This window comes from Notothenia coriiceps, unplaced genomic scaffold, assembly GCF_000735185.1.
Source record: "Notothenia coriiceps isolate Sejong01 unplaced genomic scaffold, NC01 NC01_scaffold00010091, whole genome shotgun sequence".
NCBI classification, from domain to species: Eukaryota; Metazoa; Chordata; class Actinopteri; order Perciformes; family Nototheniidae; genus Notothenia; species Notothenia coriiceps.
Window position 1 is genome coordinate 199,557 of NW_011342792.1, and position 14,433 is coordinate 213,989.

The 14,433-nt window shown below is 39.5% G+C and overlaps 1 protein-coding gene across 1 annotated transcript in view; it reads left to right on the top strand.

Moving 5' to 3' along the window:
- LOC104945856 (sodium- and chloride-dependent betaine transporter-like) overlaps window positions 1-14,433 on the top strand; it is a 43,901-nt gene that overhangs the window by 24,075 nt on the left and 5,393 nt on the right. The window contains exon 3 of the mRNA XM_010771580.1: window positions 13,717-13,851. Within this exon, the coding sequence (XP_010769882.1) occupies window positions 13,717-13,851 (135 nt within the window). The remainder of the gene's footprint in view (window positions 1-13,716; window positions 13,852-14,433) is intronic.

Here is a 14,433-nt window from a genome sequence, read left to right on the forward strand (position 1 = left end):
CGACCCCGCCCCCACCCCCCCTCTCCCTCACACGTGAGACTAAAGATGAACAAAGCGGCAGGTAAAAAGAGTTCCTGCTCTTGGAACTACTTCAAACTTACAAGTCCAAAGGAAGTTAAATAAGAATAATCGATTATTATTCGCCAGGGCTGCCGAATAATCGATTTTGATCATGGTCAGTTTCTGGCAACTCTAAACATAACTAACACGTCAAAGGATAAATATATATATTCACATTTTATTAAATTACACAATGTACATCATACCTATCATTTTAAGTTTCATTCATTCCTTCATTACAATCCTAAATATCTATGTAGCTTATTTTCCATTTGAGTGAATGAGTAAATTATTTTGTTGACAGCAACAACAACAGAGACAAAAACAACACGTTGCATTGAGCAGATAACAAAAAGTGCCATTTCAAACTGTGAGGCGTATCCACTGAAGCTTCATGCAACATTTAACATTAACATCAAAACTAGTTATTTTAACACATCTCATATTTGTGGTGACAATAGTGTTCTTTAAGTTGTATTTAAGATATTATACTGAATCATTGTAATCCCATAATGGGCTGTCGGTAAAAAGAAACGCAACAAAACAGCACGTCGCTTCCTGTATTAATGCACACAATGTACACAATATCTGTTTGCTTTTTTTATTACGGCCGATTTTTATTCCATATTTTATTCCATTCTATTTCTACGTAAATACTGCAATATTTTTTAATTTATTTCTAAAAAAAATGTATGTTATTTTTTATGTACGCACCATGACGTCAAGTTTAAGATATTTCACTTAATTGTAATACCATACTGTGCACTGTCGGTAATCCCTCATGATGTCACTTCCTGCCATATGGTCATTTGTAAATAGAGGAGAGCAGTGTCCCAAATATGTTTTCAAAAAATCTCATATTTGTGGTAATAATAGAGTATTATAAGTAGTATTAAGTTATTTTACTTAAATGAATTATTGTAAAGCCATACTGTACACCAGGGATCAGCATTACATTGGTCCAAGGGCCAAAATTATTCCTAGAGACACTTTCAGGGCAAGCGGTTTTTATATATAGCCCTGAATTTGGAACTTGTTGACGAAACTTCTGGAGAAATTAATACAGTTTTTGAGGAACAGAAATATTGTTTGTTGGCATGACTTTGACATTTTACGGGGAATATCTGCATTTTGGTTTGAGGGCGCACCCCGGGAGTAAAGTAAATGTACTCTGAATTAAGATAAGGAGTACTTTATTGATCCCAATGAGAACAAGGCATTTCACATACGAGAAATTAAAAGTAGAACATTTAAATTTAAACATCTCAAAATAGAAATAAAACAGCAATAAATAAAAAAGTAGAAAATACACATGTTGAAAGTAAAGTAAAGGTAAAAGTATCACTAATGAAAGGTACCTGAACATTGTTCATCACAGAGTCAATGTACTGCATTCAGCTAGTGGGCAAACTGCATCTGAGTCATCGTAGTAAATCCTCCTCTTGGTTTTATGAAGGAAATTGGATCGGCCCATTATTCTGGGAGGGGCCACTTTGCGTCAGAGAGAGGGGGCGGGGGGGGGGGGACTGNTGCAGTCAATGAGCTAATGGGATTAAATCCTGCCGTGGCACTTTCATTTCTTTGTGGTTCCTCGAGTCCCACGAGGAGAACAGACGCCTGGTTTCACACGAGGAGTTGCTTTGGAGCAGCGGTCTCTTTTAGGATGAGAGCTACTTTCACTCCTCGGTTTCAGTGTAGATATTTAGCACATTTGAACATTATTATATGTTTACCGTTAACCCATGTGAGCCGCTTTGGGTCTTTTCCTGCCGTTCTACAAATACATTAGTTACTATGGTGTTAACAAATCCAAGAACATGGGGGATATACTTGTTGTAAATCCTCTGGAGCAGAGAGGAGCTGTGGATTATTGTTATTGATTAATGCATCAGTGTTTCTTAGGGTCAGAAACACTAAACTCACAACTTAACGTCACAGCGTTTAGCTTATTTAATAACAGAGCACATGTTCAATGTGAAAAGTGACAGTAGATATAGATTAGTTGCAATTTGGTGCTATATATATAAAAAATAATTAAAAAGTGCCCCGCCATAACAATGATAGGGGAAACACTGATATTTCTTATTTATATTCTCTCTCTCTCTCTGTGTCTCGCTCACACACACACAAAATGCGCTCGTGCCACACTCACACACACTCACTCACTCACTCACTCACTCACACACACACAAAATGCGCTCGTGCCACACACACACTCACTCACTCACTCACACACACTCACTCACTCACTCACTCACTCACACACTCACTCACTCTCACTCACACACACACTCACTCACTCACACTCACTCACTCACTCACTCACTCACTCACTCACTCACTCACTCACACTCACTCACTCACTCACACTCACTCACTCACTCACTCACTCACACACTCACTCACTCACTCACTCACTCACACACTCACTCACTCACTCACTCACACACACACAAAATGCGCTCGTGCCACACACACACACACTCACTCACTCACTCACTCACTCACTCACTCACTCACTCACACAGACACACAGACACACAGACACACTCACACACACAGAGGCTGTGTGCTCCTCCGTGGCGAAGACGGCTTGCGTTAAAAAATAAACATGTTGCTTGTAAGTCACTTTTATCCAAAGCGACTTCCATACTCAATACTGAGGACACTCCCCACAGGAACAATTTGGGGTGAAGTGTCTCAGGGACACAACGACATGCTGACTGCAGTGGGGTTTGAACCTGTCTATCCAACACACTACCCACTGCGCCACAAGCCTCCCATAATAAAACATATTTGTAAAGTGGGGGGGATACTGTCCCCTTTGGAAATTACGCCATGCGTGTGTGTGCGTCAAGTGTCAAGAATTTATATATCTTATAAACAAGATCAGAGACACAGTATCGCCTCATACTATAGCTTCCTAGAAACACCACTGTACAGTATACCAAATAAGTCCTGTATAGATACTGATGTGTGTGTGTGTGTGTGTGTGTGTGTGTGTGTGTGTGTGTGTGGACACACACACACACACACACACACACACACACACACACACACACATCAGTATCTATACAGGACTTATTTGGTATACTGTACAGTGGTGTTTCTAGGAAGCTANATTTTCTCTCATAAATGTCCGATGAGCCACAACTTTTCTTTCAAAACAAAGCTGCCAAATGGGGTGGCAGCTGGGGTGGCAAGGCATTTTTCTGAGGTGGCAGCTGCCACCCCGTGCCACCCCGTAGAACCGCCACTGAGTGCAAGTACATAGTAAATACAAGAAGAAAAATGTTTAAAAAAAGTGAAATAGTGCTGTAGCATTTCCCTCCGAATAATGGTCGTAGGCTTTACTGATGAACCAGAATTTAATCAAACTCCAGACCCAACGTAAGAGCTTGAGCCTCTTCGGGGGGTGCTAACATTTAAATATACAGTCCGTTCTTCTCTTTCTCCGCCGTTACATAGAAGATATTACTTTCTCCGTCACGTTGTTTTCAAAAGCTACAACCACTTCCTGTCAGCCTTGTTAACTCACCTTCAAAATAAAAGCATACAAATGAAACAGGAAGTTCACCTAAATGACATTATAAGATATATATAAAACTGCAACGAAAGCAACAAAAACAATGCAACATCCCCTTCAGTCTCAAATAACACAAATTGGGTTATCTAAAAATGCATATAACAATAAAGCCATCGAATCTTTGAATTTACAGCACAAGAAACAAATACAAGGTGATTTGAAGAAGACCAAAAGAAAACATAATGACAACAACTGTATGCACGAACCCTTATTATTAAGCATTCAACGGACAACAATTCCACAACTAGCATCAGATTCAAATGTTACTAAATCTGCATAATTGACAGTTTACGTGAAACTATCTTTTTCTAACTGACCTCCTATAGCTAAAACTATCAAGAACAGCTGACACAAAACAAAGAAACACTAATAACCAGAAGTTATCTGAACTGTCTGAAACTGAAAACTAACATTGCCTTGGGTTTCTTCAGCTGAGGCTTTTATCCAAAGAAACGTACACATAGTTCAATACCGTCGACTACATGATACAGAGAAATGTGGGAATGAGTAACCAAGGGTCATTTAAACTGCTATGACAACGACTGACCCTCTGATCGGTAGAAAAACATGTTTCCCCTCAGCCACAACAAACACAAGATGTACTGCATATATAATCTTCTCCAAACAAGACTCCATGTCAAATGACTGCAAGACATCGTGCAGAGAGTTCACTCTGATCTGCTCTCGCACATTCCTCCAGACCGGAGAAAATCAGCTAATCCCTAGGGAGCAGATAACGTAACACTGCTGGACACACTGCGGTCAAACAGAAACCCTCCACTGTACTGTACCCTACAGCTGAAGGCAATGAAGACTTTACAATATGACATATGCATGGAGGAAAAGATTCTGTGCACATACTTAAAAAACTGCACTTTTTCCACTTGGTAAATGTCTCACTTTGGAATAAATCCTTGTGACCACGTTGACAACGAAATAATGAAACTGCTGCAGGGAAAGCTGGAGGATAATTAGTGATTGTCAAACTCATGAAGGAGTGTTAAGGGAACAGTATAAATGTCAGAGATTCATTTTCTACCTCGATGAAGGTTTCCATTGGAGGAAAAATGAGTTTACATAGGGGGGAAGCTTAATCCCCCGCTGTGAAATTGGCCCCTAATCTCAGTGGGAGGTACTGAGACACACACTGATGGGACACACATCTACAAGTGAAATAACAAAATACCTTCAAGAAGTGAAACGTTAAAGAATGGGACGCCTAAGAGACCCGGCAGGGTGAATTACAGTGAGTGTAATTATGAACTCAACATGTCACTTTTATCCCAAATAACCCACCATGTAAAGTCACTGCTAGCTGCAGAGCTGTGGGATATACAACAATACATAAACTAAATTTGAAGTGTCATACAAGGGGGGGAAATCCACTACTTACTTTAGTGTTTATGGTACTGAAAGAGAATGTAAGTGGAGTATAGTCAAGGCATGTAAAATGTCAAGTGACCTGTTTGAAGAAAGGCTAATGTGTCTCTAATCTTTCAAGTAGCAAGTAGCATTTAAAAAAGACAAACAGTGCCAAGAATAGCCGTTTAAGCTAGCAAAAGTCACATTAAATATGCTGCATTTCCCCTTAAAAGACAGTGTGTTCTATCCAAATATGGAAAAAGTTAAACAAAATAAATAACTTGGTATACACAATGAGTTCGGTTACCTTGGAAAATGCTAGCTAAAAAGTTGTTAAGCTAACTAGCAAGTGGTTGCTTCTAGGGTTGCCAGAAACTGACCATGATCAAAATCGATTATTCGGCAGCCCTGGCGAATAATAATCGATTATTCGACCGACCGACCCCCCCACCCCCCCCGTGGGAGAGAAAAAAAAAACTCAGACAAAAGGTTTTCCGTTGTTTGTTTCGTATTAACTTCCTTTGGACTTGTAAATTCGAACAGTAGTTCCACGGAGGCAGCGAACTCTTTTTACCTGCCGTTTTGTTGCATCTTTAGTCGCACTCTGTGAGGGAGAGCGGGGGGCGGCGGGGTCGGTGTGCTAGCGCTGCTAGCAGCGGTCTGCCCTCCGCACGCAGGGCTTCCTCCAAGGTTTACAGTAAACAACTGTTGGTGTGGACCAATGCGCATTTCAATTATTCATTACTACGTATTATTATCATTTAGTCTATATTTTTGGTTGATTAAGCCAGAAAAAAAAAAAACATACTATAATAAACAAGTAGGGTATATAAATAAAATCGATTTTAACAATAATATTTCCATTATGGGACTGTAACGAGATATCTATAATCACTGGCATCCCTTAGTTGCTTCCCTGCACAATATATCTTTCCCGCAAAGGTTGTAGAGACTTCTGCTCATGTTTTGCTTTATGAACCTAGCACTCCATGTAAAGCAGCCAGCACAGTATTTAACCCTGGCTAACCTTTTGCTAATCTTTGAAACCTCATGCTAGCTCGTTGGGATAACAATACATTTCCTCTAAACAGTCCCCTTAGGCGTTTGCGCGCTTGCTTTTTTTTACCTTCCTTGGAACCAATCTGAACATTGTCTGTATAGCGACGAACTTCTCGGGTCAAACAACCACAATAAGACAACATATTTCTCCCGCACTATTTTTTTTTTTTTTTTTTTGCCCTATCACAGCATAGTACGACATTTGCCAATAATCTGTACCTTGTTTCTTTCTCACCAGCCGTCTACAATAGGCCCACCTCTTGCCTACAATAGCATTGATGCTGGTCTCGCCCTGTGTCGGTGATATATAGCGTGTCGCAGTAACTTGGCGTTGCATTTGGCTCTCTGCTGTATCTCCAAGGCAGCATTTATTCTTCTCCGGGCAATAAGCGATTTCTGATCAGGCCGCCTTTTGTTCCTGCAGGAGACATTGTTTCATTTGCTTAGGGAGAGCACAGAGACAAAGAGCCGTTTCGCGTGAACTCTCAAACAGGCGAGCCCAGGGGGAGCAGAGAGATCTGATCGCTCTCTCCCTCAGGGATCCTGCCCCTTTTTTATTTTACCTTTGGACTGAACTATAGTTGTGCCAAAGTTTGCTGCGAGGGAAACTGTCTGTCAGCGCCGCCAGGGCCCGCACTAAACACAGACAAGTGTTCATGTTAACGACACAACCACACCACACACACTACACACCCACACACAACACACACACACACACCACACACACGGACCACACGACACACACACACACGCCAACCACACACACACAGCGCGTGCTACAATCCATGCAAATGGATTTATATCATTATAATGAATACAGTTTTGCCGCAGTGTAAGGATGAATGTCTGACAAAAGCGTGTGTGTTTGAGAAGGAGGAGAAAATATTACGTTAGGAGTGTTTTTGTAGTCATAGTATGGCGGTGTACACGTGGCATCATTCTGTAATGTGTTTCATGCTTTTTTGTTGTCTGTAAGAAGATCGGCTCCATCCTACAGGTTACAGCAACTTTTAAAGATCTCACAACATTCAAGACTAGTGTTCAATCAGTTCACCTCATGTTGCTAGAAATGAAATCAGAAATGGTTGCCAAAAGAGAGCAGCGGCGAGCAGGAACCTGAAATATTTTTTTTTTTGCGTAAGTCTACTTCGGCCGTAGCGCGTCGATTGCTTCGCAAATGGAATTGTTCTGGGCATAGGACTGTGCGGCTTAGGCATTGGTAGAAGCGCAAGAAGTACGTAGCTCGAATGTGCTATTATTAATGTTTGGATGGCACATGTGGTGCACATCCACGGTTCTGTCTGGTTGGTCCCCGTAGGTGTGAGTCTGATCGTGAGGAAGTATGCCGAGGCTTTAAGGACACAGGATGATGGTGAGCTAGANGAGGGAAATGCTACAGCATTATTGATATTGGCAATGACAATCGGAAAATGCAAGGCTGCTACGTACAGCATACATAAAACATGAAAAGGGTGATCAAATGGTGCAAATGACAGAGTTGTAAAATGCAGAAATAAGCACACCTTTAACATATAAAACAAAATATTTGGCTTCCCTCTCTTCTCTCAGCTCTGTCAGATTACTCTTCACAGCAGATTGCTTTTAGGAAATGAAGCNCACTACATACTGATATACACCTGAACATCAGCAGGAGAGGACTCTTTAAAGTAGAGACACTACATACTGATATACACCTGAACATCAGCAGGAGAGGACTCTTTAAAGTAGAGACACTACATACTGATATACACCTGAACATCAGCAGGAGAGGACTCTTTAAAGTAGAGACACTACATACTGACATACACCTGAACATCAGCAGGAGAGGACTCTTTAAAGTAGAGACACTACATACTCTTTTTAACTGCTCAATGTTTGGCCCTCACTGTTCTCTGTGAAGTGTGTTGAAAGTGATGTAATGTAGCCCCACAGTGTTTAATGTGGACTGAGCACTGCACTGTTTAAAAAATGGCCCCTCTAAATAATAAATTGCTTGTCCGCAGTCCGTCACCGTGGTAACGAAGGAGGTAATTTGGCTTGTGTGTGCTCTGATTCAATTGGCGTACAATTAATATACCAGTCATCATTTTGTTTAATGGAAACTCAACTCCTGGCATCTCCTGGTGTTCTTCATGACTGTTTTAGAAGAAGAAATGAACAGGATTTACATGCAAACTAGCTTCAAATGGACTTGTTTTTGGTTTTAAATGGTTGATGAAAGTATATTGTATCCATGCTGATATGTAGAGAGGTTAATGTGGGTTTGAAAAAGTGAAATATTTAAATAAAAGTGTTTAATTTCAGAACAAAGTTTGGTGTGTTGCCATTTATTTTAGCATCTGCTACAGTAAAACATTGAAGTGAATAAGACATTAAAGTCAGTTCTACTAAATGCCTGCGTGATGTTTCACAGTATGTATGTTCTTTAGAAATTCAACAGCTAATCCCTTAACATAAAGGGATAAAATAAACACTGTCTCAACTTTTTAAAGAGTTCTGAAGTGATACTTGTTGTGGTTACAAAACCCCGGGAAGCTTATCGTAAGCTCTGCACAGAAAAGACGATTTGAGTGAGCTGAACTATGAAAAAGATCCCTTTCCACCCCCTAATTCCCATCATATAATAACATCCCGCCCCTGCAGAGGATGGCCTATGAGTCACCATCATCTCATGGAGAAGGTGCAGCGGATGCAGAGCTGACAGGAATCATGATTCAACTCTTTTTAGAGGGACGACAAACCTCAGCAAGACTGTGAAGAGGTTTGAGAACATGGGCAGGTATATTTTCATATGAGTGAAAACACTTTATGAAGACACTGATTTGGGACAACAAATTATAAATAAACTGATATTTAAAACACCTGAACTAATTACCCCAGATTGTGTTTTTCTGAAAAAGTGGGAAACTAAGAAGATGTCGGTCACAAAGGGTAGTTAAATTAGTTTGTTTTGGGTGAATCAGAAGCTCTTTAGGGAATAGTGAGGAACCCCTGACACTTATAATATATAATAATATTTATATTATTGTATTTATGATATAGGTCTTAAAGGGTTTTATATAATATTATTTATTTAACAGTTTTAATAGTAACATTTCCTTTTACGTTGATCTTTTAATATTTTAATCAAATAACCTTTCTTAGAATTATGACTTTTTGTATTGCTATTATCTTTTTCTTTTTATTGTACCTATATGTTTACTTTATCTTATATGGTTATACATTGTTGCATTGATTGACTTAGTTGTGTGTTTTCTTCTCCGAGAGGAATCATTATTAATTAAATGTGTTTGTTGTTATCATACCTTTTACCTCCTCGTGTCTCTCTGTTAACATGTTATATGTTGTTGCTATGCTGCATGTGTCTGTAAAGTTTTTAACATCTGATCTCAGGGGAACTTGTTGTTGTTTGTTTTTTTACTTGTGATGTGTTGTCCTTTCATACAGCACTTTGAGCTGCACGTGAAGTATGAAAAGTGCTTGTGGATAACCCAATTTGTGTTATTTGAGACTGAAGAGGATGTTGCATTGTTTTTGTTGCTTTCGTTGCAGTTTTATATATATCTTATAATGTAATTTAGGTGAACTTCCTGTATCATTTCTATGCTTTTATTTTGAAGGCAAGTTCACGCGGCTGACAGGAAGTATTTAAATGTTAGCACCCACCGAAGAGGCTCAAGCTCTTACGTTGGGTCTGGAGTTTGAATACATTCTGGTTCATCAGTAAAGCCTACGACCATTATTCGGAGGGAAATGCTACAGCATTATTGATATTGGCAATGACAATCGGAAAATGCAAGGCTGCTACGTACAGCATACATAAAACATGAAAAGGGTGATCAAATGGTGCAAATGACAGAGTTGTAAAATGCAGAAATAAGCACACCTTTAACATATAAAACAAAATAAATATATGGATGCAGATTTGGTTTCCCTCTCCTCTCGCAGCTCTGTCAGATTACTCTTCACAGCAGATTGCTTTTAGGAAATGAAGCCAACTGTCCTTTCCCACGCCTCTAATCTGTCCCTGTGGTGATGTCATCATCCAGCTGCAGCGCGGTGAATCTCACACTGATGACATCACGTGTTGCTGCAGCTGCTGTTGAAAGCCCAACTTCAGTTTTGGTCGTTTCTCTTGTAACGCAGAGGGAAGATCGCACAGTGATGTCGAGCTAATGCTCCAATTTGCTTTTGAGATTTCAGGCAACAGACACATAAATATTCATGTGATTCTGAAACATCATCAAAGCTTTACTCCAACGATCCAAAACACTGCTAGAGCTCCTCTTATGGGACTTTGGAAAATAACCCCTTTTAAAATAATTGCTATAATTTTGTACTTTTTTGCATTCATGTTTCAACTCAAGTTTCCCTGCAGAATGAGCCCCAGATATTTTAGGAAAAGCCTGTTGTTGCAAGGTTTAAAATGGCTTTATCTCTGAAATGATTATTGTGGTGACTATCGCCGCTCAATATCACCATGGATTGACACCAGGGGCGGACTGGGACTAAAATCAGCCCGGGGCTCTCGACCGGCCCACTTCGGTACGGCTAGTAAATTGTCGGGGGGGTGCTCGTGACTTATCCGACTGGCCCACATCGTCAGATCGGCCCACTTCAGTCCCATCGGGATTCGTCCCGAACGTCCCGATAGCCAGTCCGCCACTGCTTGACACTTAGTTAGACGCGTGCGGTCTCCAATTACGACCACAACATTCTTTCTATTAAATACCATTTATTTATTCCAAAAACAGCATGACACGGTCAAAACTGAGGTCACCTAAATACCCCATTGAGCAATGAAACAAAAACATACAAGTGGCCACAACAATTATATTTTGAATGCCTTGGCTTTAGGAACCCATAAGAAATGTCATTTAGCTCCGATCCTGAATGATTTCTGGAGTTTGTCTTTCAGCATTTCTGAAGAAACGTGTTTTCATTTTGCAAACCAAACACTTACATTGTTCCATTTTCATAATTCATTTCATACAAATTCCCCTTTTTTCAACTCTGTAACAAAACCCCCTCGGATAAATAAACCACAGACTTGGCCTCATAGCTTTCCCTGAAACGCATGTCTGCGTCTCTCCAGATGAATTTGTGTTGTTCTCTGGCTTTGAGGGGAGCTAAATGTTTAACCACGGAAGAACAACACTGATTACTATTTGATTAAGGGACTACGGGGGGAAGACTGCAGGAGGCGAATGAAATTAAAGAGCATTATGGAGCAGAACTAAATACCAAAACACTGGGCAGGCGTAATCCTCCCTCAGCAGAACAATGTGGAGCGAGAGGAGGAGTGTTTGCTTCTGTTTACTCGTATCAGAAGGGATCGTAAAACCCTGTAAGGCGAGGACGTTGGGCTCTTGTTCCCATTATCAAGAGGCTGATTTAATACAACATGAATGCAGAAGAACAATCGTTTTTATTTATTTTTCTATCATTGTCTGTGCCTACATTACCCACAATGCACTGCACCTCTGTTAGAGATCAAGGTGTGTTGTGCTACAGAAGATCACTACTTCCTAACACCCTCATTTTGTTTTAAATGAATGCAGAATGTCTGTGCCTACATTACCCACAATGCACTGCACTTCTGTTAGAGACCAAGGTGTGTTATGCTACAGAAGTCTCTTAAAAACACTTATTTCTAACTCAAAACCCTCCATTTTTGTTTTGAACTTGAAGTTTTCAGAGCCCTGAGGCGATATCAGATTCCACACATCTCTTCCTGGAGGCTTTATACACATATTTGAACATGTATACAGTAGCCCTGCATGCCCGAGGACTTTAAATAGTAAAGTTTGGGCTGATTTTCAAAGCTTTGCTCAAACTTTATTTCTAGCTCCGCTTGATCAGAAAGTTTCAAAGCTGTGATAAGAAATAATTCAGGCTGAATTAAGGCGAAACTTTACACATAAAAGAGTCATTTTAAAGGAACCCTGAGGAGTTTTCTTAAAAGTAATGTCTGAGGCATTGTGAATATTGTGAAAGCTGCTTGGTTTATGACAATGTTTACATCTGTAAGGAACATTCTTCCTATTTCTTGCTTGTTTCTGGCACACGTCTACTATTCTTAGTGTTTTCTTTCTGCCAAATGCTCATTTGAATTGTGATAAACCATCGTAAATAATGGGTCAGCTTGTGCTCATGCATCCTGAGGCTATTGCACAAAATGGAAACAAAACAGATTTTATATAACTGGGATCAATAAAGTATATCTAATATGGTCTAAAGCAGGGGGGTCAAACTCAAACACACAGTGGGCCAAAATAAAAAAATGGGTACTAGTCGAGGGCCGGACTGGTTCAATGTTTATTGCAAAACTTATTGAAATGAACTTATTGCACATATTAAACCTGGAACTAACAAAGCTTAAATTATTGCCTATACAAATTAAATCCACCAAGGGCCTGATTTGGCCCCCGGCCTTGAGTTTAACACATGTGTGGTAGGGTGTTCCACAGTTTGGGAGCGTAGTGGATAAAAGCAGCCTCACCCATTTTATTTTGGGGGACTTTAGGGATGAGTTAGCCTACAGATTACATACATACAACTAACACGAACTTACATGAACACATATGGGAAAGTTAGTACAAACTACAAACCATTGTCTTTGCATTCAAATGTGATTGATCACGATGATGTGTGATGTACCAATAATGTCCAAAATGCTCCTGTAAAGATCATGTTATTTATTATTCAAACTAAAAATATTTATAGCTTTTTGTGTATGTATAAATGTACAGACTCCTCACATGCAGTCACATGCAGAGGGATTCATATGAGTTACATGAGTAACTCATATAACTCAGTCATTAGGGTTTAAACAAGTTAAACAGCATTTTTGAAGCATATCTGTTTATCATTCGTATCCTTTATTGAATTTGTGTTTTAAGTCATTTGTCATCCAAACAGCCTTTCATCCATTCTGTATAGAAAAACAACTTTGTTTAGAGGGCGGTAGTGGTCCCAATAATTTACTGGCCAGGTAACTCTGCACAGGGTGGCAAGTATGCGTTAGATCTCACATGTACGTTCACACCGTTTGATAAAAAATAGTCCCTGCCTTGTTTTGGACCGTGGGAAATATTTGAACTTATGAAACAGGTCTCGTTTTTAAAACTGAGGTAAAAAAAATTCTCTTCAAATAATTGATTAAGAACACACTACATATTTGACAACTGTATGTTTAATAACAATCACTCTACAGAAACATTATAAAGTAAATGTTGTCTCTCATCTATTGCGAGCTAGGATGAATCAGCACAATTCGTCTCAGCATTTGGCTGTGATTAAACGAGCTTCAGCACTCAGCTTTTATTTTCACTGAATTGACGTGAGTTTGTAGTTAATCTAAATAAATAACTTATCCTGCCACTTCCAATTAAGACATACTGTATTAATAATAGTTACTTACATATATGTGCTAGTATTCTACCTGAGGAGAAACAGCTACGGATGTGTTTTTCATGATTAAATATTTACATCTTTAAAGAATCATTTGTTAAGCAGAAACTTGTCACTCAGTGAATGTTCTTTTTTTAAAAACAGTATTCAACTCAGTGCAGAATGCTACATCTAAACGGCATGTCTTGCATTATTTAAATCGTAAATACTTTAAATAATTTTCCTTTCTTTTGCAGGTGCCTTCTTGTTCCCTTATCTTACCATGGTGCTCCTGTGTGGCCTTCCTCTGCTCTTCATGGAGTTTTCTATTGGGCAGTACACTCGATTAGGGCCAGTGCATGCTCTCGCCAGAATCTGCCCCTTGTTGAAAGGTGAGTGACTCTCCAGGCCAAAGGCTCCTCTCATGTGAGGGGATGAACACAACATGGTTTCCCTTCAGTTTCACATATTTGGGGACAGTCTTGCAAATAGACTTTGCTATTAAAGTGTGTTCAGCAAATACAGATACATTACATATTTGTTTGTACCCAGTGTTGGACTTTTAAATAAAAGAATCCTCTCTTACCTTCATAAAACCTCTGTGTACTCAGATAATATCAGCCACTTTTTTAGGCAAAGTTAGAATACTGTAGCCAGAGGAAGAATAATTGGAAAATCAATTTAAGGGAATGATTGTTCCTTGTTTTTATTATCTGCATGCATTGAATAGTGACCGCTCTATCGAAATCAGTCGGAAGTCGCAACATTTCAAAATAAACGTGGATTTGTGTAAAAAAATAGTTTGTCGGGGTTCGGGTGTTTTGTTTGATTTTAAATAAACAAAGTCTTGGCTTTCAGAATATTACATTTGTTTTGGCAAATTCAGATGATAAATATAACTTTGAAGCTTGTAACGGCATAATTACAAGCGGAGAACGGAGTAACTTGAGGTCACATACATACTGATATACAGG